The 27,991-nt window shown below is 47.1% G+C and overlaps 1 protein-coding gene across 2 annotated transcripts in view; it reads right to left on the reverse strand.

Annotated features, from left to right (window-relative positions):
• Nucleotides 1-3,913: 3,913 nt before the first annotated feature.
• Nucleotides 3,914-27,991, reverse strand: part of LOC111145857 (gamma-aminobutyric acid type B receptor subunit 2) — a 341,149-nt gene continuing 317,071 nt past the window's right edge. Inside the window, exons 14-20 of one of the 2 annotated variants that reach the window (XR_002640501.1) lie at nucleotides 24,907-25,017; nucleotides 21,804-22,028; nucleotides 19,276-19,458; nucleotides 16,654-16,783; nucleotides 12,976-13,093; nucleotides 7,623-10,117; nucleotides 3,914-3,977 (exon numbers count right to left, since the gene is read on the reverse strand). Coding sequence is in view for 1 of the 2 variants with exons in the window: in XM_022501134.1 (XP_022356842.1) it covers nucleotides 9,952-10,117; nucleotides 12,976-13,093; nucleotides 16,654-16,783; nucleotides 19,276-19,458; nucleotides 21,804-22,028; nucleotides 24,907-25,017 (933 nt within the window). In the remaining variant the exon portion in view is untranslated. Of the gene's footprint in view, nucleotides 3,978-7,536; nucleotides 10,118-12,975; nucleotides 13,094-16,653; nucleotides 16,784-19,275; nucleotides 19,459-21,803; nucleotides 22,029-24,906; nucleotides 25,018-27,991 lie in introns of those variants that run through there. The other variant, XM_022501134.1, reaches the window with a different exon arrangement.

Below are 27,991 nucleotides of genomic sequence, written 5' to 3' on the forward strand. Positions count from 1 at the left end.
GACACACAATTTAAATATATATTTATACATGTATTACATATATTTTGTATACGTACCAAAGATTGGAAAGATGATGCATCATGTCGGTAGCATTTTCTCTAGGGGGTGATGAATACTTTTTATTTTCTTCTTATTGCTTTTCTATATTTTCCAAGTTTAAAAAATAGAATTTAAATCCTTAGAAAAGTGCACTTCTAAGTACCCATCTCCTCCTGTTTTTAAGTTACTCCAAAGTTGAATATAATTCCTTGCTTTAAGAATGGGGATCATACAGAATTCTGGGTGTAAAATAAAGAAGTCACAAGGCTGAGAAGTCCAGCAAGGGGAATATCGTCAATAGTGTTGTGATAACTTTGTACGGTGACAGAAGGTGACTACACTTATTATGGAGAGCATTAAAGAAAAAAATATAAGAATGGAGATCATAAACCTTTTCTCCAAGCTCTACTTCTACAGGAAACAATCAGAGTCACATATAAAAAACAGATTAAGTTAAGGAGCTTTCTTGGAGAAGGAAATCCATAACATCCAACTCTTGGAAGTTGTAGTTAAGGACCCAGACTAGAAGCTGTCATTGTGGTGGTGAAGAGTTGGAAAGGCTAACGCAGGTTTCTCAACTTTTCCACCTTGTTACAGATTGAATTGTTGTCTCCTCTAAATTCCTATGTGGAAGCCCTCACCGCTCCCTCCCCCAGTACCTCAGAATGAGACTATTGTTGAAGATGGGGCCTTTAAAAAGGTAATTAAGGCAAAATGAGGTTCCAATTGGACTGGTGTCCTTATAAGAAGAGAAGGTTAGGACGCAGGCACAGACGCGGAAGACCCTGTGAAGACACAGGGAGAAGATAGCCGACTGTCTACAAACAAAGGAGGCAGGCCTCAGCTGAGATCAGCCTTGTCGACTCCTTGATCTTGGATTTCTAGCCTCCAGAATTGTGAGAAAATAAATTTCTCTTATTTAAACCACCCAATCTGTACTTTGCTTGGCAACCCTAACAAACACACACACACCTCTAACAACAAAATGAGCTCCCTTGGAAACCCATCCTAGACACAGCCCAAAGTGGCTTAGAGCACCCCTGAAAACTCTCTGAAGCCTTCTTTTATAAACATAAACAAGTACAAATTCATATCAGACACTTTTGTCTAACATATTTACACTCATTTCCAAAAAAGCAAAATAGTCACGCCCTGTTCCCAAGCTCCTCTACTCTGAGGGATGTTGGGGAGGAGCAGGGCATAGGGTTCCCAGCTGGCCAGGTGTCAGGAAGCCTAGCCACTGGAATTTTCATTGGCCAATTACAACTTTTCTAGTTTTTGGTTTCTTCATCTGTAATATAGGTATCATAGTCCACCTCCAGGATAATCCCACTGAATGTTTGTGAAGACCAAGAGGTAATGGAAAATTTCCACGTCTGTACTACTAATCTGTAGTAATACCAAGGCTCAGTTTTGCTCCAGAGGAAAATACAATAAAAAGGAAAAAAAAATTGAGGTTTTCAGTAAAGGGAAACTTCCTTTGGTCTGGATACACTAATTGCTGTGTATTCTAATAAATGCACTTCTGGTTATTTCATCAAAATACTGTTAACATCCCTCTCCTCTCCTCCCTTCCTTCTCCAGAAAATATGGTTAACTGCAGGGCAAGTCATTGTTGGAAAGCGACGCCTTGTGGCATTTGTGCTGTACTGCCCCTGGGTATATTGGGTGTTCCCAGTTTTGTCAAAGTGCTTTAAAGAGGAACCACGCAATATTCCTTTCCCCTACAACACATCCCATATAGGCAGGTTAATAACTTGAGATCCTTTTAAAAAAAGATTTAATTATGTATTTGAGAGAAAGAGAGAGAGAGAGAGAGAGAGAGAGAGAGAGAACAAGCAGGGGGAAGGGGAGAGGGAGAGGGAGAGAGAATCCCTAAACAGACTCCCCACACTGAGCATGGAGCCTGACCCAGGGCTCCGTCCCGGGACCCAAAATCACCACCGGAGCCGAAACCAAGAGTTAGCTGCTCACCCAACTAAGCCATCCAGGCACTCCAAAAATCTGACATCCATAAAGTCAATGTAGTTTACATATCCCTTCAACCCATTTATTTAGTGAAGGCAAGAGAAATGGATTTTCTATCAACAAAATCATATATTTATGTTCAATATAAGGGTTTATTACATGCACTAATGAACATTAAGCTTCCAGTTACTGAAGTTGTCTTCCTTGTCACATTTTTTCCTCCTCTTACTACAAGATAATTTCAGTTCTTTTATTAAGGTAGGAGTACAGTCTTATTGAAATATATATTCTCTTAATTTTAGGCTTTCTGGTCAACAAAACATTATCATATCCTTTCTAATAGACCTATTTTTGAGTAATATAATTTTCAACTGATAAGCCCAAAGAATTTGTGTTTATTTGGCACATATGATTTTCAGATACATAGGTTTTTAACTGAATTAGTTTCATTTAAACCCATAGTCATTTGCAGATAGGATTCTCAGGCAGTTTTCCTGTAAAATATTGAGTTAGAGAAACAATGTTTAGTTTTACATGCATTCCTCATCATATAACATAATCTCAGAGGTCAAAATAGGCCCCCCACTTACCTGACAGGATCACTGTAATGTATGTTCACCCTGTCAGTAGAAGTTCGCACGCCTGAACATAATGGAGATTTGGCCCTACACGTCCAGCAGGTGTTTGACAGCATTGAGCTATAAAATCTTGAAGGAATGGGGGACACCTGGGAGGCTTGGTCAGTTGGACATCTGCCTTCAGCTCAGGTCATGATCTTGAGGTCTTAAGCATAAGCTCCACAGGGAGCCTTGAGGGCTCCCTGCTCAGCAGGGAGTTTGCTTCTCCCTCTCCCTCTGCCTCTGCCCCCCATGCTGTGTGCATGCACTCTCTCTCAAATAAATAAATTCTTAAAAAAAAAAAAAAGAATCTTGAAGGAATGACTGGACTCTGGACGCTGAAAGCTCTTCTATTTTATATTCCATCTCAAATTCCTTGAATTTGAACATGAATCAAATTTTGCCAGAGAAACTTTTGTCCCAGAGAAATTTGCTTTTTATTTTATAGTTTAAGGAATCAAATAAAATAAGGGAATTTTTTAGTTTAATTTTCACAAATTTGTAAGCCAGAGGAAAAGAAAACTAGAAGTCTGTGTTTTATGTTCTTGGTATGCTTGGCAAGAAGTGTAGCACCGTCATATAATGCGTGGGCAGAGGAAATCCCACTGGGACATTAAGTATCAAATCCTGGTGGTACCTGGAGTTAGAAGGTCTGAATTTGAATTCTGGCTCCATCATCACTAGATGTGTGACCTCAGACCAGTTACTTAACCTCTCTGTGCCTGAGTTTCTTCATCTATATAACAGAGAATAATCGTAATACCTCTCCTGTAGTGTTATTACACAATTATGTGAGATATATCATGTAGAGTGCTTACACAGTATCTATAGGAAGCATTTAAGAAGTGAGAGCTACTCACATCAGAAGGAATTCTACAAATCATAGCTCCTTTGAGCTAGCAGGGACCTCCCAACAGACAGTTTGATCCTGATCATGGCCAAACTCTCTTACTTTTATTTCAGGCTCGCAGACAAAAAGGTTTTTCTATTTCTTGTTGGTTTCATTAACTAACAGAGGGCCCTGAGTCTCTCAAACAGGAGCTGACTAGATAGCAATGTCCCTTCAATGATGAATAGTGTCTATTTAACGATGGAAAATGACCTTAGTCCTGGAGAGGTGATTTGGCTCCATGACACACCAGCTGAAGCGTATCCCAGGGGTTGCCTTTCTTTTTTCCACTGGGTTGTTGGGAGCCTACTAGCTCCAGGGCAGGGTGAAGACGGCCTTTGGGTGCTGTTCAGATGTACTGCTGTTCAGATGTACTGTATTTATTGAGATAAATATAGCTGTATGCCATTGTTTCAAATGAAGGTTGAGAGCCATAAAATAGCAAAAGTCATCCACTCAAATGCCTAGAGAGAGAAGACAGGTAATGATATACAGGAGTGAAGTGGGCTGGGTATAAGGAAAAAAGAAAAACCCCAGAGCAAGCAGGATGATAAATATTGACACTTGGCCTTGATGTTGGGTAATAATAGGGCGTGGTGTGGCTACGGGGACCTAAAGATGATATGACCTATATAAAGAAGTACCTCTAATCAGCTCAATTGTACTTTTCAAAAGAAACTAGAAATGCAGATTTTATGTACATAATAATGATGACGATAAAAACCATTTGCTAACCAAAGTGAACATATCTGATTCCCCCATATGACATGCATGTTGTTATACTGCAACCAATGAAATACAGGTCTTTGGGCTTATCCATTCCAGCCTCTCACCCAGTGGAGGAATTCTCTCTCCAGCCTCCCCATTTGAACCCTTCTAGAGATGGGGTGGCTCCTCTCTTCCATTATGCAAACTATTAGGTTTTTGGAGCCAAAACTCTCTCCCTGGAATTTACTGAAGTCTGTCCTCCTTTGTCACTTTGGAGCAACGAGGAGTAAGACAGTCCCATATTTGTGATGGCTTCCCACAGAGAGTAATAGTTGTCACGCCAGGCTTTCCCACTGCCCCCAAATCTTCCTTTAACTGTGTCCCCATGACATGATTTCTAGGCTTGTCCCTATCCAGTTCTGCCTCCTCCAGAACGGCCCTTTAGAAACCGCATGCCAGAACTGGAGATAATGATGGCAGGGAAAGAAATTCAGACCTCTTGTAACTTTCACCACCAGGGATAACTGCTATTCTGATGTCTAATAGATTAGTTGGGCTCGTTTCTGAACTGGATGCTATTGCAATCTTACAGTACAGTACATCCTCTTATGTCTGGCTTCTTTCAGTCTGCATGTTTTTTTTTTCTTAGATCCATTAATATTATCACACATAGTTGTAATTTTTTCGCATTCTCACTGCTATAGGATATCCCACTCTGTGCATATATTATGTTACTTTTTATTCCTGTCCTGTTGATAGCATTTGGTTATTTTCCATTTTTTACCAGCCTGATCATTTTTAAGCAGTGAATATCGTATCCAAGGCTGGCATTTCTCCCCAGAAGGCTGAGTCCCTTCCATCGTGCTTCCTCTGCCCTGGGCTGGCAGAGTCTTATGAGATCTTGGAGGCCTGGGTGCTCCTGATTCAGTGGTCAGGGATGGGGGCGGGGTGCGGGAATCTGGGCAATGGGCAACCTGGGCAGAGTTCTGTTTCTGCTGTAGCTTCTCCCATGTTGTTGGCTCACCTGCCTTTCAGTACAGGGAGGGATCCCTTACTCACTCTGTCCAGACCAGAGAGGCTCAGACTGGGGTTTAGGGCCTCAGGTGAGGCCATGGATGAATCTCAGAGGTGTGTGAATCTGTAAAATTTAAAAAGGCTGTACTTGTATTTCAAGGTAATCTAAAACAAATTTAATAGGCATATTCTGGTTCGTTGGAATCCAGTTACTTCTGATAAGTAGTTTAAGGAAGTGGTGAAGAGGGCATGTTCTGGAGTTGTCCCTGTTCAAATTCCCTCCCGGTATCTCAGCTGCATGACTCAGAGCAGAACTTGGCCTCTGTGGCTGAGTGCCTTTAGCTGCAAAAGGATGGCAGTCATCGTTCCTACTCTGGGGTCCCTGCAGATCTAAATGAGATTATGCCCACAAAGCACTTCACCTAGTGCCCAGTGAACATTAGCCCTCAATCACCATTTGATTTTTGTGTATTACCTGGGTGGCCCCATCATTGTCAATGGTTCATGAGAAAAACACAAAGGTGGGTTTAACAGAGAGGTGATGTGTGAGAGCCAAGTGAAGGCCAAATGATACCACGGAGCGCTGGATAAATGAAGTTTTCACAGTGGTTTAAATAAAGAAAAGCAGTGTGATAATTGAGTCATCGCACCGGGCAGGCTGAGCTCAAAGGAGCGTGCCTGAGAGCAGTTGGCGCTGTGTTCCCGCTGTGAGCCGCAATTTATTTTTCTGCAAAACCTCGTCTATCCCATTAAATCCATGTTGCTAATATGATTTTTATTGGTTTTGTCATTTTACTTATTTGCATTGAATTTATAAATTTGTTTTGCTTTTATATGAAAGATGTCAGCATGAGCTTATATTTAGTTTTGAACAAATTTAGATAACTTTATAAGAACAACTCAAGTTGACACTGTGTCTTAAAAGGGGCCCGAACAGTTTTCAGTTTCAGAAACACTGCTCTGAGGTTTTTGCATTGGAATTCAGACAGAGGGAAATCAAAGGTATTTCCTTTTGACACGGAGCCCAAACTCACCACGAGTGCCGGATCTCTCCAGTTATAGATGGGAGAAACCAGAATCGAGACAGCGGCCAAGATATCAGGGGCAAAGAGTGCCAAACTAATAGCTCTTCACCGCCACTGGAGCCTTCAGGCCAGGAGCCCCTCCAGTCTCACCAGCCTCCAGAGCTCTGAGTATGCACTTGATTTTGAGATCCAGGTGACCATGGAGTTACCGGTATTGCCTTCTGAGATCTCTACTTTTGTATTCAGGATCTTTGAGGTTTATGGCTCTGTGGGAGAAAATGTTGCCTGGTACTTAGATTACCTAGATGTCATGGAGCAGAGTTGTCTCCCAGCCAGGGTTCAAGAGGTCTGATCCTTGGTAGGCTCATCATTGAGGATCCGGCACTAGAATGCTCCTATATGAGACCAGGCTTCCAGTGAAGTCTGTGGGTCCAGTCCCTGCCTCTTCTGGGGCCTGCATGCTGTCACATGGCCTTGGGCTTCTCCGGCCTGCTTTGGACACCTTGCCTTGGCTCTATCTTTCAGACCCAGCCACCAACACAGACATGCCCCAGCAAAATGGTTAATTCTGCAAAAGTCTCATGGAAGACTGTTCTGAGCCAGTGGGAGAGCCTGCTGCTGGTGGGACATGGATGAGGCAGATCGGACTCCCATCCTCAGGGAGCTCCTGGTCTGGGGTGGGGAGATGGGGGCAGCGTGAGCATGTACCCAGAGCTGTGAGAGGGAGAGAGCATCCTGAGTACAGAAAGTAAGAAGAGAGAGTTTCATGCAGAGGGATCTAGGAGAGTGTTTTGGATGGGAGCCTGAAGGATGGCGCGATTGGAGTGGAGCTGCAGGTTGAGGGCCCAGTATGGGTTAGTTAGGGACTTCTTGTTTGCAACAGGTGGGAATTGGACTTGAACTTAACTAGGCAAAAAGGGTGATTTATTTGGAGAATGGAGAACCCTTCACAGCAGGGGAAGGACCCTTCAGGAATAGGATTCAGACACCATCAGGATCCATCTCTTGATTCTATTTCTCTCCATATCAGCTTCCTTTTTCTCTCTCATGGCTGACTAAATTTCCTTGCGAGGAGGAAGCCTGGGAAGAGCCATACTGGCCCGGCTCAGGTCACCCCAGCTGACATGGTCGCGGGGCTTCTCTGTTACTGTCCGCCAAAGGGAGGGAGGACGCTGAGGAGGCACCCCAGAACTGTCCCCCGAGTTTCTGAGCAGAGGAATACACCTGCTTGGACCTGCATTTTGGGACGAGTAGGCATTAAAGAGGACAGTTTTTTTTTCCTTTTATTCATAAAAACAAATTTGCAACAATTTATTAAAAATTGATACCATGCAATAGGGGTACGAGAAATTCCTCATTTACATTTGATTCTGGCAGTCCCGGTCTAATTTAAAGCGTTTGTGCACTAACGTCACTGGAAAATGCCTTCAGGCTGAAGCCTCTTCGGAAATGTACGGTGTGTTTGCTGCATATAAAAGAACAGAACCGTTAGATAGCTAGAGTCACTTCTGTGGGTCTTGTTATTTGCAGGGAAATAAAAAAAAATGGGTGAACCTACAGTATCATTAAGACAGAAAATGTACTTCGTGGGTGAACCTAGAAGACTGTGCACGGTCAGGGGTCACAACGGGTTACGGACGCATACACTCACCTCCGACTGTCCAATACTTTTTGTTTCTTTTTGTTTCCTGCTATGCTGGAATAATATTTCTACAGGTATATTTTTTTTTGTGTGTGTGTATACATTATGTACAATGAATTGTCTCCTTCCCTTGGAAAAATTAATGTGGTCCTTTAAATTAAATCTGGTTTTGGTGAAATCAAGAAAGCAAGTCAATACTGGTAATACACAGTGAGTGACAACACCGATTTGTAGTGCCTAAAACAGACGATGACTTCAATTTGACCTGTGATGTGTTGACATTTTTTTTTTCTCTAAAAGCTACAGTACCTCCATAACCTCTCTTTGCGGGGGAGGGGAGGGGAAAGCTATGCTACGTGAAATCGGGTGTTTTTGAAATGTTGGTGATGATAAGATTCCTGTGGGCCCTTTTGTCAAAGTCTGGTGGTGACAGCAGTATATTCCTGACTTCAGTGGTCTGGGAAGATATTATTGCCTGCCTGTTGAAGCTGCCATTAAGTTTCTTTAGGGAGTGAGCGACGGCTTGGTTGTGCAGACGTCCTGGACGCTGTCCTTCAGGCCTTTCTTTAGCAAAGAATGAACCTGCCTAGGAATGTCACTAAAGTTGTCGGGAGCCTCTCTCCGCCAGGTTATCCTGGTAGAGGGCTGTGCTGGGAGCTTCTTTGGGCCAAACCCCTGGCGGTCGTGAGGGCCGAAGGTCACGGTCATCCTGATTCCTCACGGGTCACGGCTGCTTCACTGTTTGGTACGAAGCTTTTCTGGACAAGATCAAGTTTTGATCCTCAGAGAGACCCTGTGAGGTAGGCAGGACGGGGGTTATCTCAACCCCAATTTGTTGGGGAGGGGAAACGGAGGCTCAGAGAGACAGTAGGGACTTTCCCAAGGTCAAGAAGGGAGTCAGCCATGGAGTGAGGACTGGAGCCCAGGTCCGTCTGACTCCCAGGCCAGTACTCTCTCTTCGGTTGAAAGGGAAGAGTGATCTTATGAATGAGAACCAGTGTGTTGACTGGTCACCTCCGTGAACCCCAAGGGCGAGCTCCCTGGCTTGTCCGGATGGAAGGCCACCTTCGGGAAGCCAAGGAGAGGCCTCGGCTAGCAACTCTCTCCCTACGACTACAGGGATGTCTTCTAGCAGAATGCCCGATTCACTTTGGTCAGAAACAAAGTCAGTGGGAAAAAACCAACCCCAGCCAGCCCTTGGGCCCTGATGAGAGGTTAAAGTGCACAGTCTTTCTTTAGAGTGTTTGCTGGAAACAGACATTCCATGATTAGCTCGGGTGGTCCCCCTGATTACTGGAACACCTGATACAAACACAAGGACATGGCCAACGTGGTGGGTGCGTGACCGACTGTCGGTGAATGCTGCAGAGCGGGTCTGCAGTGACGTGCCCTAAATCCCCACGGTCCCGGAATGGGTGTTATTGTGTTAATGTGTGGCATTGATTAGAGAGTAAGGTCCCACCGGGAGGCATGTGAGTCAGCCTGTTCCTGTACCCCAGCCCTCGGGCCGCCTGGCTGCCTGGCAGACTCCCTGTTCCAGGAAGGCTGGGGTTGGCTGCCCTGGCGGCTGGGGGCCAGGCTGCCCTGCCTGCCTCCTACCCCAGAGGGGAGAAGGGCTGGCCTGGCCACAGCCAGGGATGTGTGTGCAGAGGCAGAGCTGGTTTCTCCAGAAGCCCCTCGCCTCTTCTCAGGGCTGCTCAGGGACACTCGGTGACTTCTAGCTGGAGTTCTAGTGATTCGCTCCTTGTCTAGGATTTTTTTTTCTTTTTTTTGCAAAGTTTCAAAATATCCCAGCTCCTCCTTCTTCGCAGACATTAAGGAAGAAGTCATTTCCGTTCCTCTTCTTTGTGAAAGAATAAAAACTTCACAAATAAGGCGCGAGGTCAGGTGCCAAGTGCCCCCATCCTGTCCACCTGAGTGCCATCGAGCAGTCCCACAAGGCCAGCCGTGGCGCCCAGCGGCTCCGCAGCCAGAGCTGACAGTGTTCCCGTAGCCTCTGCTCCGTGTGGTTCTGTCATGGGGGAGGCCCCGGCCCCAGGCCTCCCACCCTTACAGGCCAGAGACCATGACTCGGAAGGAGGGTGGCACGTGTCTGTGGCGGGGGCTGACGGTGGGGCTGACGCAGGGGCTCACACAGCTGGCGTCCACGCCTCCGATGGATGGGAGGTAGGCGTGGTGGAGAATGGGGAGCTGGAGGGACAGCCGGCGCTGGATGCTGTGGCAGGGAGAGAGAGAGAGAGAGAGAGAAGGAGAGAGAGAGGGAGGGTGGAAGGGAGGGGGGAGAGGGAGAGAGGACTTTTAGTGAAGGCTATCCGGTCGCTCACCAGAATATTCCCTGGACTGTCTTTGGCTAAGAAGCTGATGGTGGAGACCAGTTATCCCGAATCCAAGATCTGTCCATCCCATCATCTAGCCATTCACCCATCTAGCAGGTATTAAATACAGACCTACACCTGCCAATGACTACCCTGAGAGGAACCAGGGAGACGGACTCAGCAAAGGGGACGCAGTCTCCCTGAGCGTGTGGCCATCCCTAAGAACGGACTTTGCTTATCTCGTGGGGCTTTGCTGCCAGACGGTTCTCACTCTACTCTCGCGAGCCTCCAAATGGACTGCGGGGCTTCTCGCTGCTCCGGCCTCCTCATTGGCTCCTCTGCCCCTGCCTTGCCCAGGACCTCCGCCCTTCTTGCTTGGCTGACTTCAATAGGTTTTTTCCTGGTCTTTTAACTTCTTTGGTGACTAGTGTCGTCTTTCCACCTCTGGGGCGGTATTTTATTTGAGGCTGCCTGAGATCTTTTTTCTAATACTCCAGGTGAAACTTCTACCCACTCACCACCCAAACCCTATACTTGGGCGGCTAGTTTCCCCTAAAACACTGCTAAAGGCCACTCATGCTTGCCTTTGCACACAATTTTCCCCCAGCCTGGAATACTCTCTCTACCTCCTGATCTGATGAACTCTTTCCCCTTCACTATCCACTTCAAACTCCTCAGAGAGTGGGCTCCTTCCTTCTCTGAGCTCCCAGAGTTCTGGGTAAATTCCCAGAAGCACAGCCAGCAAAGCCCCAAGGCGGGGCAGAGGCAGGGGTGGTGTGTGACTCATGGCAGCGTGTGTGTGTGTGTGTGTGTGAGAGAGAGAGAGAGAGAGAGAGGGAGAGAGGGAGAGAGAAAGAGCGAGAGAGAGTGGGGGGTCTGGGCTCTTCCCAGGTGCATCTTGTGTGGTTCTCTCTCATACCTGGGAAGCTGCATTCTCAGTATCCTTAAGGCCTCCCTGTGTCCTCAGTGCCTGACCGCTCAGGTGGGGACCTCCCCCCACCCCCAGATCTTCACAAAAACCCAGTAAGTAAAAGAAGTGCTGCTATTCTCCACTATAATGATTAGGGAAGGGTACAGAGTTTATGTAACGTGCACATGACAATGAAGCCAGAAGTGGGGAAGGTGGGTCTCCTGCTCCTTCTTGGAAAGGAGCTTGGTGACGGAGCACAGAGCTCTGTGAGGGAGGCAGATCAACTCACGGGGGGCCACCTCATCTCAACAGGTGTGCCCTGGTGTGTATTCATGGCACCGATGGGATCCTGAGATAGAGGGGGACAGATGCAGTGCCCCCCCTCATTCCCTGTGCACTGGAGAGTTTCTACCAAGGACATGTCACAAGTGCTCACGAGGTTAGTGTGTTGGAGATCTCCTTTTGAAATTCAACTTGAACCTGTCTGTGTACTCTGAGCTATGATTGACCTCTGAACGCCAGAGGGTGCTGGCAGAGTCCAGGGAGAGGGTTACTGAGGAATAAACTCTGACCTGGAAGGACTAAGGCCTGGGCAAGGCGGCCATCCGTCTGAGGCTCTCAGAGCCATGGCACTTTGCTGTCTGCTGGGGTCCCATTTACACAGTCATTCATTCAACAGCACTTGCCAAACACCTACTCAGTGCGGGAGCCTGCGTTCAGTCCAAAGGACACGGGAGGGACGCACACCTTATCCTCAAGGTGCTTACACTCTCATGGAGGCTACTAATAAGTAAACCTCTGACGACTACCATAGAACCATAATGATCATTCTGGAGTGTAAGTCAATGAAGCCTTGGAGCTAACTGGGTTGAGAAGGCTATTGGCTCTAACCCCAAATGGCCTCAAAATACACTATAGTTGGTGATTTGGCTGTCTCTGCTGCTTGTCACTTCCCGGGGAGCAAGTTTCAGTGTTGACACTTCTTTCTTCCTTCCTTTCTTTCTTAAGATTTTATTTATTTATTTATTTGAGAAAGTGAGCCCGGGGGGTGGGGGCAGGGGGTGGTAGGGGCGGAGGCAGAGGGAGAGAGAGAATCCCAAAGCAGGGCTCGATCTCACGACCCCGAGATCACAACCTGAGCTGAAATCAAGAGTTGGACGCTTAACCGACTGAGCCCTGGGGGGTCGGCAGCGCCAGGGTCGACATTTCTAATCTCTGCTTCCAAGCCGCTATGAGCAAAGGAAGAACTCAAAATTGCCAGTGGGAACAAAGCTAACAGAGATGTCCGGGTCTTCGCTTAGAGGCCACCTTCTCACTGAATCTCCTCTGATCACTCTATTCAAGGTTACAATCCCTGACTGATTCCCCTGCTTTATTTTTCTCCAAAGCACCTATGATGTAATACACTAGATGCTGCTTTTTAAAAGAAGTTCTTGTGCCACTGGGTAGAATATAAGCTCTGCGCACGAAGGGATTTTTGTCCGTTTTTTTCACTTCTATGTCTGATACACAGTAGGTGTCGGTGAAGAGTTGTGCAGTGAGTGCATTTAGCAAGGTTAAATTTTATATATAATGAGGGCACTGTGCTTCGGTGGGCTTGACGGTCAGCAGACCTGGGTTCAAATCCCATCTCCTGCACTTCGGAACTGGGTGGGCGTTGACAAGTCCCCTCCCCTTTCTGAATTTTCGTTTTCTCATTTGTAAAATGAGGCTTGTAATTTGACCTGTGTCATGGGGTTGTTGTGGAGTTTAAATAAAATAAGGCACGTGAAAACGCCGGGCAGACTGAAATTGCTGTGCGGGACTAACACGCTCTTCTGCAATAATTCTCAAGGAGAAAGTACTTACTGTTCTGGGGAGTTGATATCTTCTATAGGATCTTTGCATGTTCGAGAGGGCTCTGTTGTGTTCCACTGTAGCTGGGGATTTTGATCAAGGTGATTTTTTAAAATGGCCTTTCCCCCATCTGAATGCAAAACAACAAGATCACAACACATTCTGTTAACTTCATTTAAAAAAAAAAAATGCAGTCTTTCTAGGATGCTGCCCAAGGAGAGAGAATGCAAAAGAGCCTATTATCCCTTTAGAGCTGTGGTTTCTGCAGTCTCTCTCGGGACTAAGGCAGTGAATCTAGAAGCTTCTAACCAGGGATGGAAATGGCATCCTGGGGACTTCCTTTCTCCAAGAAAAAATCTAGTTAACCAATGTAAGCAACATAACTTGGAAATGAAAAGTTCTAATATAAAGGCCTTTTTCACTGGTGCACAGGGATGTGATGACAGAGGAAATAACTCTCCAAGGTAAAAAATATATATCCATAAGACTGCCAAGGATGGAAAAGAATAATAATAGGCAGTAAACTGCTGGTGGGAGTACAAATTGGCATAATGTTTGGGTGTGGGGATCACTTGTCAATAAGCATTGAACACTAAAAAAAATTGTTCTACCCAGAATTTTTACTTCTGGGATGTATCCCAAGGAAATAATGAGATTATGCATAAGATGTTCAAGTCAGCGTTACTCGTAATATAAAAAAGGGTTGGGACTAATCTGAGTATTTCCAGTAACAATGGATTAGTTACATACTCATGTGTGTGTGGGGCCTCCTTTCAAAGAAACACCGTGTAGCCACAAAATGTGGTGATGTGCATGCTTTTGCAACTCTCTGTGCTTCAGAACTATCTAGAGAGATTTGAAGAAATACTAAATATAACCCCCTCGCCCAGGGATCTGGAGAAGCACCGGGGTTTAGTTGTCTTTCTGTAGTGTGTGACTTTGTGACTGTCATCTTGCCCCCATGTGAGTACAGTGGATCCTCTTTATTCACTGATTCTGTATTTGTGAATTCGCCCACTCGCTAACATTTATTTGTAACCCCAATCAATACCGGTAAGGCTTTCACGGTCATTTGCTGACACACACAATGTTGAAAAATTTACATTGACTTCACGGTCAACAACCCTATAAAGCACGCCCAAGTGCAAGACGGCTGTGACGTGCCTGACGGAGAAAATACATGGCTTAGATGGGCTTCGTGCAGGCACACTTTATAGCACTGTTGACCATGAGGTCAATGTTAATGAATCAACACTGTATATTAAATAAGACGTCTTCAAGCAGAAACACACATACAACAAAGTTATGTCATGGGTTGATCAAAATGTCAACCCGAGAGAGCCTTGCAGGAACCAAACCCTGTATTCCCCCTCAGGAGCAGTGGTTTAGTAGTCACTCATTAATTCATGGTTCACAGCAACTTTATCAGAGACAATCATCATGAATAATGAGAGCTGACTGCATATCCTTATGATAAATCCCAAAACTGGAACTGTTGGGTCAGAGCAATTTCTATTTCAACCGGCAATGTTTCCCAACTGTGTCCTCAAACTCTCTGTAACTTTTTGGTTTCTTGTCTTTGCCAGTCTCATTGGTGAAAATGGTATCTCACTCAAGATTTCATCTGCATTTTTAAAAAGATTTTATTTATTTATTTGGGAGAGTGAGAGGGAGCAGGAGCAGTGGGGCGGGGGAGGGTCAAAGGGAGAGGGAGGGTCAGAGGGGAAGGCTGGTCAGAGGGAGACTCCATTCCAGGGACCCTGAGATCATCACCTGCGCTAAAGGCAGCTGCTTACCTTAACCCACTGAGCCACTCAGGTGCCCTCATCTACATTCTCTTAATAAGGAGTGAGCTTCAGCGTCTTTTCATAAGCATATGAATCTCTTGCACTTCCTTCTGTGAGAACTCTCTTTTGCCCAGTTTTCTTCTGTGTTGCTCTTTTTTTGTAAATTAATTTACATATAATTATACATATTTCATATACATTATATAAATTTCTCCTTATATGTAAGAAAATAAGCACTTTATTACCTGAATTATAATACTTTTTGGCTTGGTTTGATTTTTTGATGACTTATGATGGCTTTTGTGTTGTTAAAAAATTCTTTTTTACAATTAAATTTATCAACCTTTTCTTTTGTGGTTTCTGTGTTTTGCATCAAATTGAGAGAGGCTTTCCCGTCTCTGAGATTATAAAAAAAAATTCTCCTGTGGGTTTTTTTCTGTTTTTTTGTTTTGTTTTGTTTTGTTTTTAGTTCGTTCATGGTTTCACTTTTTACATTTAAATCCTTTATACATCTGGACTTTATTTTTGTGTGAGGTGTGATGTAGGGATTTAAGTTTATTCTTTTCCAGATAACTATCCACCTATCCCCATTAAATGTATTGAATGATTCATTTCCCTCCACTAATTTGAAATGCCCACCTTTACCAGATACTAAAGTTACTGTGAATAATTTTTATTCTTTCAATTGACTTGTAACTTATCTCAATTCAAACTTTTTTTGCAATCATCCCACCCTAACTCTAACCCTAAGAATTTCATAATTTTTAAAAACATTTTTTTAAAAGATTTTAAATTTTATTTATTTGATAGAGAGAGAGATCACAAGTAGGCAGAGAGGCAGGCAGAGAGAGAGGGAAGCAGGTTCTCCCCCAGGCAGAGAGCACAATGCGGGGTTAGATCCCAGGACCCTGAGATCATGACCTGAGCTGAAGGCAGAGGCTTAACCCACTGAGCCACTCAGGCGCCCCTAATAATTTGCTTTTATAATAAGAATACTTAGGATTTAGGTAATGAGAATAAAAGAAACTATAAACAACAACAAAAAAAGAAACTAAAGATTTTTCATTGATTTAAAAATAATTTTATAGCAAATTAATGAATAAATACTGACAAAATGCCAGCAACAGAGAAGTATACTAAATGAATCCTTTCTTACTTTGTACTTACTGTGCCTTTTCACACAGGTGGATACTGTTAACAATTTGGTGTTTGTTCTTCCAGACCTTTTAAAAAATGCACTTAGCACATGCACACACAGACGTGCAGATGTGTGTGCATTTATGTGTATCATGCTCGCGTTCATCTCGCTATTTTCACTGGGAGGGCTCTCCATATCTGCATGAATAGATCCGCCCCATTTCCTAACAGCTGTATTACGAACCTTGTTTGGCTGTATAATAATGAATGAAACTGCCCTAAACGATGAATATTTATTTTTTTTTAAGTTTTTATTTATTTATTTGACAGACAGAAACCACAGATAGGCAGAGAGGCAGGCAGAGAGAGAGGAAGGGAAGCAGGCTCCCCGCCGAGCAGAGAGCCCGATGCGGGGCTTGATCCCAGGACTCCGAGATCATGACCGGAGCTGAAGGCAGAGGCTTAACCTACTGAGCCACCAGGTGCCCCTCTATGCACTCTTAACGACACTGGAGATCTCTGAAAATTTGGCCGAAATGTAGGCAAAACCCAGGTTGCTGGCCATGACATGTACGTGTGCCACCAGAACCCAAGAGACCGAGGGACAGAAGCCTCGGGTCTAGGCAGATGCTCCAGCTCTGCCTGCGTGGCTTCAGGTCATCCCCCCCTCCCCCAAGCCTCAGTTTCTTCATCGGTAAAGTGAAAGATGGCCAGCTGGTGTCTGATACCCAGGTCCCCACGTTCCAGGGACCCCGCCTCCTCCTACCTGTGCTCTCAGTGAAGTTTCCAAGATTGAGGATGTCGTTGAGCTCTTGGTAGTGGTTCTGTTTAATGTAGGTGGTCTTCTCTGGTGTGTCCTGCAGCTGCATAGTGACCTCTTCCAAGTCTTTATCCAGCTGGAAGACAAAGGATCCAGCTGAGTCAGAGGCCCGGGCCCAGCCCCTTCCCCAGCACCCAGGGTCATGGGACTGGGCCTCAGGTGGGCCTTGGGAGGGCACCCAGAGCCAGAGAGGCCCCGGCGCTGGGGACGAGCTGCAGAGGGCCCCTGCTGGCTGTTGCTGCAGGAAGGGCTGGGGGGTGGTGGTGCCTGGGCTTCGCAATGATGCGTTCAGAGCAGGCTGGAGTCTCGAGGAAGCGGCTGGGCCCGCCCAGGGCGGCAGGGCGGGGGAGGGTCAGAGCGCGGGCTCTGAGGTTGGACAGGTCTCGGGGCAAACCCAGGGCTGCCCCTTACTGTCTGTGGACTGGCTCTCGAGACTGAGTCTCAACTCCATCCGCAGAATGCAGTAATCACAGCACAAGCCTCTGGTTACTGCAGAGATTCAATGAGGCAATGCACTCAAAGGTTAGCCCCGTCCCTGACACATCATGAAGCTAACCTGCTACAGGAATAAAAGTGCCATAATTATCATTCCTGATGCCCCGCGGGGCCCTTACAGGGGAGGACCCTTGGGCTGGTCAGGTGTAAGCCTCACAGAGACGCTGAAGGCTAGGACAGTAGGGGCTCCTTTAGAAGATGGACTGCAGCTGCCTTCATGTTATAGAAAACTCAGGTGCAAGATCTGGGGCAGTCTAGCCCTTGAGAAGCCTGGTGTGTGTGTGTGGGTGTGTACACGTGCTTGCGTGTGCACGCACACATGTGTGTGTTGGGGGGAGGGGGCGGTAACTGGGAAAGGCAGTGGACGTTCTACTATAGTGTAAGGAAGTTATAAACTGTAAAGTGTTGTTCTGATGTCAAGACCTCAGCCATTAATACGTCTTCACGTGGAGTAGGAGAGAGATACCGTTTTCTGTGTGCCTCAAACAGTGGGGCTAGGAGCAAAGGAGGTCAGATTGTGATTCCATTCCAGGAAAAACCACCCAGCACTTTAGGGATTTTGACAATGGCTTCGTTTTCAGGTTTCCTGAAGCGAGGAGCTCTTTATTGCTGGAGTGTGCAAGTTAAAGTCAAACATCAAGTCATGGTCGTTCTACTCAGAGAGAGGTCTGACATTAAAACCGAATGAGCAGTGGGCTCTGAGGGACAGAAACCTTTCCTCCTTTTCTCTGGTGACCAGTGGGAGGGAGGGCTATCCCATCCTAGAGCCGTCAGGCTTAGATGCATGGACAACTATGCTGTAGATCTTTGTGACAGACTAATGTGAGTTCCCCAAAAGGCTACTGGGTCTAGCAAATAAACATATGGAATTACCAGTCCCATCTGAATTTCAGATAATGATGCGTCTTTTTTCTTAGTGCCAGTATATCCCAAATACTGCCTGGGCCATCCTTACACTAAAAGTATGCTTGATTGCCTGAAATTCAAACATCACTGGGACATCCTGCATCGACTCTGGCAACCCCGTGTCTCACACAGAAGTGTGATCATGCAAGTTCTTGCCAAGGTAACTGGAGTAGACCCAAAAGGCACACAATTTTTGTATCACTTGCTCATCCCTGTGTGGGCTTCCTCTTCCCCTCCTGCGACTGAGAACAGGACGTGCCTTCCCCCCAGCTTTAACTGTCCCCGTGAGGAAGGCACCTTGGGGAGTGGCAGACAGTAGGAGGGAATAAGCCTCACCCAGTTATGGCCATGGAGGCAGAGCTGTCGGCCAACTTGGACCCATCTCCTCAGGGCCATTAGGTGAGAGAGAAATATTTTCTTTGGGCCACTTCATTTTGGGGCATGTTTGTTACAGCAACTTAGCGAGTTATCCTAACACGCTCTCCTTCGTTTCTTCCCCATTCCCCTCGTCGAATGAGGGTTTCTCTGGGAAACATGTAGCCTGCACACCAGAGGCCAGTCACACCCCTGGACACAAAGACAGAGGTGAAGAAGGGGAAGGTAATTTGTTCTCCTCTCCCAGGTAACAGAAAGTCCAGAATCAGAGGTCTGGCTTAGGCATAAAGGAATCTAGTTATGGCCTCTCTGGAATACTGAAGAACCAGTTAAGGACCCTCAAGAGGACCATGTGGTTCACCTCAGCAAGCTCTCCTGCCTGAGAAGTTTCTCTTCCCTCCCTTATGTCTTGCTGTAAGTCATACGGATGAGGGTGGTTGTTGGGTTGGAAGAGTGAAAAATCAAGGGTGGGGGCTTCTGCACACTTAGGAAGCTCCTATAATCTGGGAGCTCACAACTTTCTAAGAACTCCTTTCTTCCTGAGGATGTCTGGAATCGGGGCACAGCTGGACTCCATGAGTCTGGGCCAAGCGAGTGGCTTCCGACAAAACTGCCTCTGCCTAGTTTATGTCCCCACTGGTTCTCTCCGCTGTAACCCCAGCCCATGGGACCGCACGGCCTGATATGGGGGGAGTCCTGGGTAGGGGGTAGTGAGGTCAGGAGCAGCAGCCCTGGGGCAGAAAGATGCGGCTGGGAGGCTGGGGCCCTGGCCGATGGTGCTCAGGGAGCTACCTCTGTGATCTTCATTCGTAGGCGATGGTTTTCAGACTGCAGGCCCTCCAGGCGGGATGTGCTTGCTTGGTTCACGCTGGTGACTGAGGTGGATGTTTTAGAATCTTCCTTCTTCTGATTCTGAGTGAACTGGAATCGCCTGTTCTGTGTTGCCGCGTCTGGGTTTGTTCTCAGAGTGATGAGCTGAAAGGACAAGGTATGGCTGAAGAGAGACGCCCAGGGTCCTCCCCCTACAACCTCCCATCCACTCTGCCACAGCAGGTCCTGTGTTGGAGGCGGCAGGCACACAAGCTCTGGGCTCAGAGCTTGTCTCTGCCACTCGCTTGCCTGTGACCTTGGGCGGACTCCTCCCCCCTGCACGGAGTCTCAGTTTCCTTCCTCCTCAGCAGAAGTCTGGTCTCCTGAGCCTGACTCCAGCTGCCTCCCAACCACCCCGCGGAGCCCACCAGTGCCTCTCAGGCCTGATTCCAGCTGAGCCTTGCTCTGCCTCAGGCCTCGTTCCACATGGAAAATAATAACCCCGAGGGTGACATGGAAGATAACAGATGGAGGCCAGGGAAGGCTCCTGCTTCTTAGAACCACTGAGTGTTGAGGACAGACTTGTGACTGGCTCGGTCACAGACAAAAGCATTGTTACCGAAGAGAAAAGGCTGTCACTCATCCTCATCTTACTCATTTATTCAAAAAACACTTCCGGTCTCAGGTAGGCTCTGGGTCTGCCCTGGGGAGCAGGGACTGGGTGAGGCAGGGCCCCTGTCTGCCAGGACCCCACAGTCTAGAGGCCAGAAGTATCAGGGGCAGGCTGGGCTGTGGGTGCTGTGGGCCTGGGCTGGGCTCTGTGAGGCTGAAGGATGGTGAGGGAAGGGAATTCTGGGTGGGGGTAGGGGGGAGAAGAGGCATATTCAAAGCAGGGGACCTGGAGTTCAGAGTGCTTATGGAGAAGGGCAGTCTGGATGGTGGGCAGAGTTCTTTGGGGAGACTGGAGGAGTCTCAAGGGTCCTAAAAGGCAGCCTGGTACTGGGGACTTGATTCTGGAGCCAGAAGGGCAATGAGGAGCTCTTGAGGGTGACAGAGGAGAGTGGTCATGGCTGGGGTTGGAACCATCTGACATCTTTGACCAGAATGAGAGAATGTCAGAGTACAGGCAGAGAGGCCTTGGCGTTGGCCTGGAGCCTGGGCAGGCATTGACAAGCAGAGAAGGTGGGTATAAAGGGCAACAGTGCTCCAGGAAAGTCGTTGCTTGGGGACTCACGGGATGGAGGTGCCATGGGCCATCTGTTTAGGGCACAATGGACCCCGACTGATCTCTGGTCCCCCCGTAATCCAAGGCACACCCTACCCTACTCGGGCCAGTAATTCCTCCCACCCTATCTCCATCTCCCATTCTTCTCTGATGCCGAGAACAGCCCACTGCAGGGACTCCTAAGATGCCAAGGACTCTGGTTCACCCTGCGGGAAGGATAAGGTTCAAAAAACACCTCTCAGGCTGGTCTTGAAGGTCAGGGCTTCTGGTGAATGGAAAATGTAAGTGGCTGTTGAAAGTGGTTATTTATTCCTTTTTACCCATTCATGATTCTTTTTTTTTTTTTAAGATTTTTATTTATTTATTTAACAGACAGAGATCACAAGTAGGCAGAGAGGCAGGCAGAGAGAGAGGAAGGGAAGCAGGCTCCCTGCTGAGCAGAGAGCCTGATGCGGGGCTCGATCCCAGGACCCTGGGATCATGACCTGAGCCGAAGGCAGAGGCTTAACCCACTGAGCCACTCAGGCGCCCCACTAATGCTACTTCTGAGGTTCCATCTGAAGGATGGAGCCAGAAATGGGAATCATGTGCTATGTAGAGAAAAGAAGCTCATTTATAATATAAAAAAATCTGGGAACGACTGTGCTCATCAGTAAGGGAATGGAGTGGACAAGAAAACGTGGAACATCTCCCATCAGTGGTGGTTTTGACTGAGAAACACAAAGGAGAAATTCACAGTGGAAAAGGCAAACTCAGCTGTAACTGAGAAAGCATCACTGCCTAACCATTTAAAAAATACAGGGGGGCGGGGTGGGAGCTTGGGTCTTTCAGTTAGTTGAGCATCTGACTTCTGATTTCAGCTCAGGTCACGATGTCGAGGTCCTGGGATCAAGCCCTGCATCAGGGCTCCACGCTCAGTGGGAAGTCTGCTTGTCCCTCTCCCTCTGCTATTTCCACTACTCTCTCTCTCTCAAATAAATAGATAAAATCTTAAAGAAAAAAAGACTGGAAAGAAACACATAAAAAATATGTAGTTTTTAGTAAAAAACAAAACGAAACAAAATGAAACATTAACAGTGATTATTTTTGGGTGGTGAGACTCTGAGATTTCTGGAAAATTTGATTTTTACTTGTTTGCATTTTCCAAATCTTCCATGTGAACTATAATCATCCCAAGTAGAGAAAGCATAAAATGGCTAGGAAGTGGAGGAACCCGTAGTGCCCTGGGCAGGAGCAGAGGCCAGAGGGCAGAATGTTGTGGGGGGGTGGGGGAGGCAGGCCGTACCTTGGGCACAAACACCAGGCAGAGGGTGATGGTGCTGCAGAAGATGATGACCAGGGCGACGATGCAGAACTGCACGTTGGGCTGGTCCCGGGTCAGGAAGGAGACGGCAGCCCCAATGATACACATGATCCCCACGTTGTAGACACTCATCCCGATGTACTTGCTGTCATTGAGGGCAGGGATGCTGACGTTGCGTGTCTCCCAAGCCAAGAAACACCCGAACAACTGAAATGGTGAGCGGAAGGGGCAGTGGTCATTATCATGTGGTGGCTGGCACATACCTGCTGCTCTGAGAAGGGGGGCTGGCAGCTTTGCTGTGGCCAGGTCTTCTGGATGTCACCTTCACACTCCACTGGTGGCCCTGGGGTGAATTACATTGAAGAAAGGCCCACTGGGGGTGTTACAACATCCAGTTCTCCTTTGCCACACCACTGGTTTACATATAGCAGGCCATGGTGGAAAGGGCTCCCAGACATGATCTTGACCATCTCCCCTCACTCTAGAGAGAGCCCTGAGGCCCAGAGAGGAAGGGGCTCGTCCAAGGCCACGCAGTCATACAGTGGCAAAAGTGGACTGTATTTCCAGAACTCCAGTCCAGTGTTTTTGTCTAATAAGGCAGAGCCCCTGTGTCTATTACCTCTCAATGCACAAGGTCACTCACAATAGAGACTACATAACCTAATTTGTCCTCGAAGCCAGGTGTGATGTAAGAGTAGGTTCAGGACAGGGCCATGTAGGTGGGAGTGGTGCGTACAAGTTCTGGGAAGGATCTGTAAAGGGAAATGGGTATCTATAAAGTATCTATAAAGGGTGTTCCTTTCCCTCCTTCCTAGTAGATGGAGTGAAGTGTGATGGGTGGAGCTTGAGCAGCCATCTTAGACCAAAAAGTCGTCTGAGTCTACGGGGTGGGAGCTGTATGGTGAAGATGGGTGAGCTGAGATTCTGGGAGCGCCCCCACCAGCCCTAGACTGCTCATCTGAGAGGGAAGTTAACTATCTCTTTAATCACTATAATTTTGGGTTTTCTATCACCTGCAGCTCTATTCCTAACCAATATATCTCCCAACAGAAATGGACAAGGTAGAGGTAGGTCCAATGTGATTTGAAGCAGGGTGTGTAGGGTTTAGCCTTCATCGGTGGTCTAAGAGGAGGGCTGGTTGAGGAAGAAGTGTGGACAGAATGCCAGGCAGAATGGTGATGTGGGTGGGCGGGGAAGGAGATGACCAGGACTGCTGGTACAAGACGTGAGGAGGAGAGATGGCCATGAGAAGATAGAGGTAGAGACTGGAGCGATGTGGCCGCAAGCCAAGGAATGCCGGAGCTATCAGCTGCCATGAGGAAGCAGGAAAGCATTCTCCCTAGGGCCTTTGGAGGGGGCACAGTTCATGCTCAGTGGGGGCTAGAGTGCTGAAACTCTGACAGGGATGTGGGCTGCAGGGCCGGGCCTACTCTCTCCGGTCTTGAAGTTCTGTGGTCTCAGAGTGGGAGGCGCTAGGAGCTAGAATTTTAGTCACAAACCCTAATGGCCGGGAGGGCTGAGGATAATCCTTGTGCACACTGCAAACAGTAAAACACTCATGCTGCCAAATACGGCTTTTACTGACAGGACCGGCTGAAGATATTAGCTTCCCTGGAAGAGAGATGGTGGACTCCAACCACTTTTGCAAGTAGGTGGAGAAGATAGGATGGCCAAAACATTACCGGTAGTCGCAGTCTGAAGAGTCAGTCAGCTTCCTCATGATCTAATTTCACACAGTCTTGGATCAGGGAGGGTGGAACCGGAGGGGTCCTGGAGAGTCTGGTTTCACTGTCTCTATTCAGCAGGGGCTGGGGGCCTCAAGTCCTGGGTACCGCTTGCTTCCTGTGAAGGGAGTGTCTTCCTTCCTTGGGGCGGTGGGGGTGGGGTGCCACCAAATCGGTGGCCACTGCTCTGTTGAACAAAATCCTTCTTTCATGTGGACTTGAAAGCTGCCCACTGGCAACTTTGCCCACTGATGATGGATCTGTCTTTGGGTCTATGCCACCTGTCTCTGACAGCTCCAGTGTCCATGTCTCCTGAGTGCCCTTCTCCAAGCCCGGGGCCATTGGCTAGTCCTCAAAGTCCCATTTCCACTCTGGGACCCTCCTGTGGGCACCTTCAGGATCACTCCCTTATGTTGTCTGGATTGGGGCCCAGGGGTCCTCATAGAGTCCCTATGGAAACTAGTCTCGACTAGTATGAAGTGGGGGACAATCTCTGTCTAGGGTCCCCTAACACAGGCCCTTCTGGTGGGGGCCCTCAGGAACAGTTCTCTGAAGCAGCAGCAGGTAATGATGCATTTGAGCAGGACAAGAAGTCCCACTTTCTCTGACCTTTGGAGACAGCTTCATTCTTGGCCTCTAAATAGAGGCTACACAGAAGACAGCGGGTTAAATTTCCTGTGGAAAGACCTCAGGAGGGTACGGGAGCTGGTTTCCTGTCCCTGGAGGGATTTCAGTGGAAGCATGGTTTCCATAGGATTGGAGAGAAGATTCAGGGGTCAACGGGGGATAAGGTGGGGTGTGGCTGCCCTTTCAAGTCCTTCCAGATCTGTGGGGTGGGCTTGGTACATGATCTTTGATTCTAACAGGTGGCTGGAGTGGAAAGACGACTGGGTTCGGAGGTTGGAGGTTACTAGTGCCCTTTAACTTCTCTGAGCCTGACTTCTATAAGATGAGGATGATTCCATTCACCTCCTACAGATTTTGAGGGAATCCAGTAAAATGTGGGATGTGAACTTGCACTAAGTGTTGACAGACTGCCATTCTGGGAGCATTATGGTGGCTGCCGTGAGGCCCACTCACAGGTTTTGGGGTTGTTCTGTGGTTAAGCTCTTGAATCTGCCTCTTACTACTGAGTGACCTTGGGCAAACCAAGCCTCAGCATCCTCATCAGTGAAATGGGGTATTATCTGCACCATCTCAGAGTTTTGTTGTGGGAACTGAGAGACCATGTGGGAGACACGGGGCCTGGCAGTTAGTGTTTTGTTCTGGGGGCTCTATTTTTATGTTCACAGAGGCCCCTAGGAGAGAGAACTCTGACAGAGAAGCAGCCCCCCAGCCTCTGTCTCCCGCTCTGCACCTACCATGAGAAGCCCCTTATAGGCATAGACAATGCCGAGCCAGATGGTCATGTGGGTGTTCTCACAGTGCTCCAGGAGAGGGCGGATAGAGATGTCCCGTCCTGCTGGGTCCGGCTGAGCAAAGAGAAAACAGAAACCCAGGAATGGCACTGGGCACCTTTTCAGCAGCCAGGGCCCCATCTGATGACCACTTGCCCTCCCATGAGCTACAGCTAGTCCCTTGTCCAGGAGGCCTTTTGGACCCCATTCTATGTTCTCATGGGGCTGCTTTCTGTTTGTCAGTCATGAGTCAGCCCTGCACTCTAGTTATCTGTGTTCTTCATGCCTTTCAAACATGAGTCAGATCTCCTGAGGGTAGAGAGTAGGTCACTTCCTGGGCAACTAGTACTTAGCGTGAGACCTGGTCCAGAGCACACATCTGTAATGTTTGTTGAAAGAGTGAAGGTGAGAATAAGGCACAAGTTAATGTCAAGAGGTCTTCAGGTGTCTCTGGGATTAACTCCGTAACCATTGGCTGGGCCAGCCGTGGGGCCTGCCAAGCTCTTCTAAGGAGACCTTCTTTCCCATCACCCCCAGTGAGGGAGCAATGGGGGCAGCCATGTTATATACCACATGACACATCCTGGGCCAAAGCTGATTGGACAGAGGGTGGGTACCTGACCCACAGTAGCCAATCCAGAGTCTGGTCAGAGACCTAGGAGGTTTCCTAGTGCAGTGTTCTGCTCAAAGAGGGATGGTGGAAAGAACCCTATCCAAATATGGTCTCTCTCTCAGGAATTTGAGCTGGGAAACTGAGCAAGAATCAGCCATAAGGTGGAAAGAGAAGAAAAACACATCCAGAGAACAACAACAACAAAAATGTATATTCTACATATTTTTTTTCTGAATTATTTACGACTAAGTTGCAGACACCCTGACCTTTCACCCCTAAATATCTAGCAAGTATTTCCTAAGAATGAGGAGATTCTCTTACATAACCACATATACTTACCCAATTGAGGACATTTAGCTAATACAGTATCTAATGCGCTATCAATTTTTAAATTTTGCCAATTGACTCAATAATGTCCTTAAAAATAATTGTGGTTTTTCCAAAGCAGAGCCCAATCTGGGACCACGTCCTGCATTTACTTATCATGTCTTTAGTCTCCTTTAATCTTTGATGATTTCTCCACCTATTTCTCTCTTCTACGTCGTGGATATTCCTGAAGAATGCCGTTCAGTTATTTGGTAGAATATCCTTCAGTTTAGGTTTGTCTGATGTGTTTTCATGATTAGATCTGGGTTATGCATTCATGGCAGGAGTCCTATGTAAAGTGTTTGTTTTTGCCTCCTTGGAGCTTCACCTCAGTGGCACTTGATGGCACTTTGCCCCACTACTGGTGATGTCACCTATGACCATTTGGTTCCGGTGATGTCTGCCAGATCTCTCCACTTCAGAGGTACCATTTCCCCCATGTAATTAATAAATATTCTGTGGGAGATACTTTGAGACTGTGTGAGTGTCCCATTTCCCCCACAAATGTCAACTCAGTGGTTTCAGCATCCAGGGATGGTTTCTACCTGAGTCACACTCCTTCGGTGGCCACAAAATGGTGATTTTTTTTTTTAACTCTATCATTTCATTTAAATACTTGACACTCCATTGTAAACAGATTTTTCCTTTCCTCTCATTTATTTATGTATATCGGTATGCATTTAGGGGTTCCTTTTCCATTTCCATTACTATCATTTATTTTGATGCTCAGATTCTCCCAGATTGGGTCAGTGGGAAACTCCCTGTGCAGCCTCATGTGTTTTCTCAATACATCCCCATAATTTTGGGGAGCACTTTCCTACACCTTGGCACAAGTACCTCTATTTCTTTGTACTTTCCTTTCCCCAGCCTCAGAATCAGTCATTTCTCTGGAGAGTCTTGTTTCTTTTTGATGGAGGATGATATTTAGAAACCAAGATCTGGGCACTAGATGGGCTCACTGTTCCAAGGATATCAATACTTCAAGGATCTTCCTTCCTCCCTCCCTCCCTCCTTCTTTTCCTCCCAGGACCTTCCTTTCTCCTTTCCTTCCTCCCTCCCTCACTTATATCTCTAATCTACCCATCCATCCACCCATCCATCCATTCATCATGATTCTATGTATCTATCCTTTTTTGATCTACCACCTTTTTATAGATTGATATAAACAAAACCCTATGCCACAGGGTTCTTGCTTCTTCCCATTCCATATTTGCACCTTTCTTCTCTCACAATGAGATCACTGGTTTCCTACAATACCAAGATAGTCACTCATTTGCTCAATACTAAATAGACACAAAATAGTTTTAGAATTTCTATATCCATGCACCACCAATAACAAAGTAAATTTGAACATATATTTGTGAATCTATCTGCCTTTAGAGAAGATACCCACTGAGGGTGTCTCATCAAAGAGCTGTGTCTGGGATAGAGTGGTCCTGTAGAGGCCCAGGGTAAAGCCCAGGCCTGAAGGTAACAGGTAGGCATCCCCAGAGTCACTCACCAGGAAGAAGGGACATTTTGGTGGGATCCAGAGATGTGGAAAGCAGGCCTTAGGTAAGTGGGAGTGGGCACTCTATTTCTCTCGGCCCTGCTCTCTCGGCCTGGCCTTTGAGGCAGGCAGTGGTCTGGGCTCCTGTGACTTGGGGAATAGAAAAAGGAAGGGTGAGGGAGGTGGGGCCTGTGCATCCAGGCCATTCTGTAATCAGACCATTCAGGTCTGGTACCATCTCTCAGGCTTGATTTTCCTTTTGTTTTCCCTTAGCTCTGCCACTTTGGTTCTGTGGTCATTGAGACCACAGAGAGACAAGCCAGGAGAAGGTGATCCTAGGACCCCAAGTCTGAGTCAACATGCCAGAGATGGCCCCTCTGCTGCGACCTGCCCAGGAGCTGGGCTGGATTCTAGTAAGGGGGTAGGGGTTTCCTGATGTCTTTTCATTGTTTAATTGAGGAGATGGCGAAAGTGGCTGGTGCGAAGGTCAACAGTGACTTCTAACAGCGAAAACTGGGTTTCCCTAATGCCTGACAACCCAGCAGACATCAGAATGCAACAGCAAAGGCCCATTACGGTCA

This window comes from Enhydra lutris, unplaced genomic scaffold, assembly GCF_002288905.1.
Source record: "Enhydra lutris kenyoni isolate GAN:26980312 unplaced genomic scaffold, ASM228890v2 scaffoldscaffold13, whole genome shotgun sequence".
Taxonomy (NCBI): domain Eukaryota; kingdom Metazoa; phylum Chordata; class Mammalia; order Carnivora; family Mustelidae; genus Enhydra; species Enhydra lutris.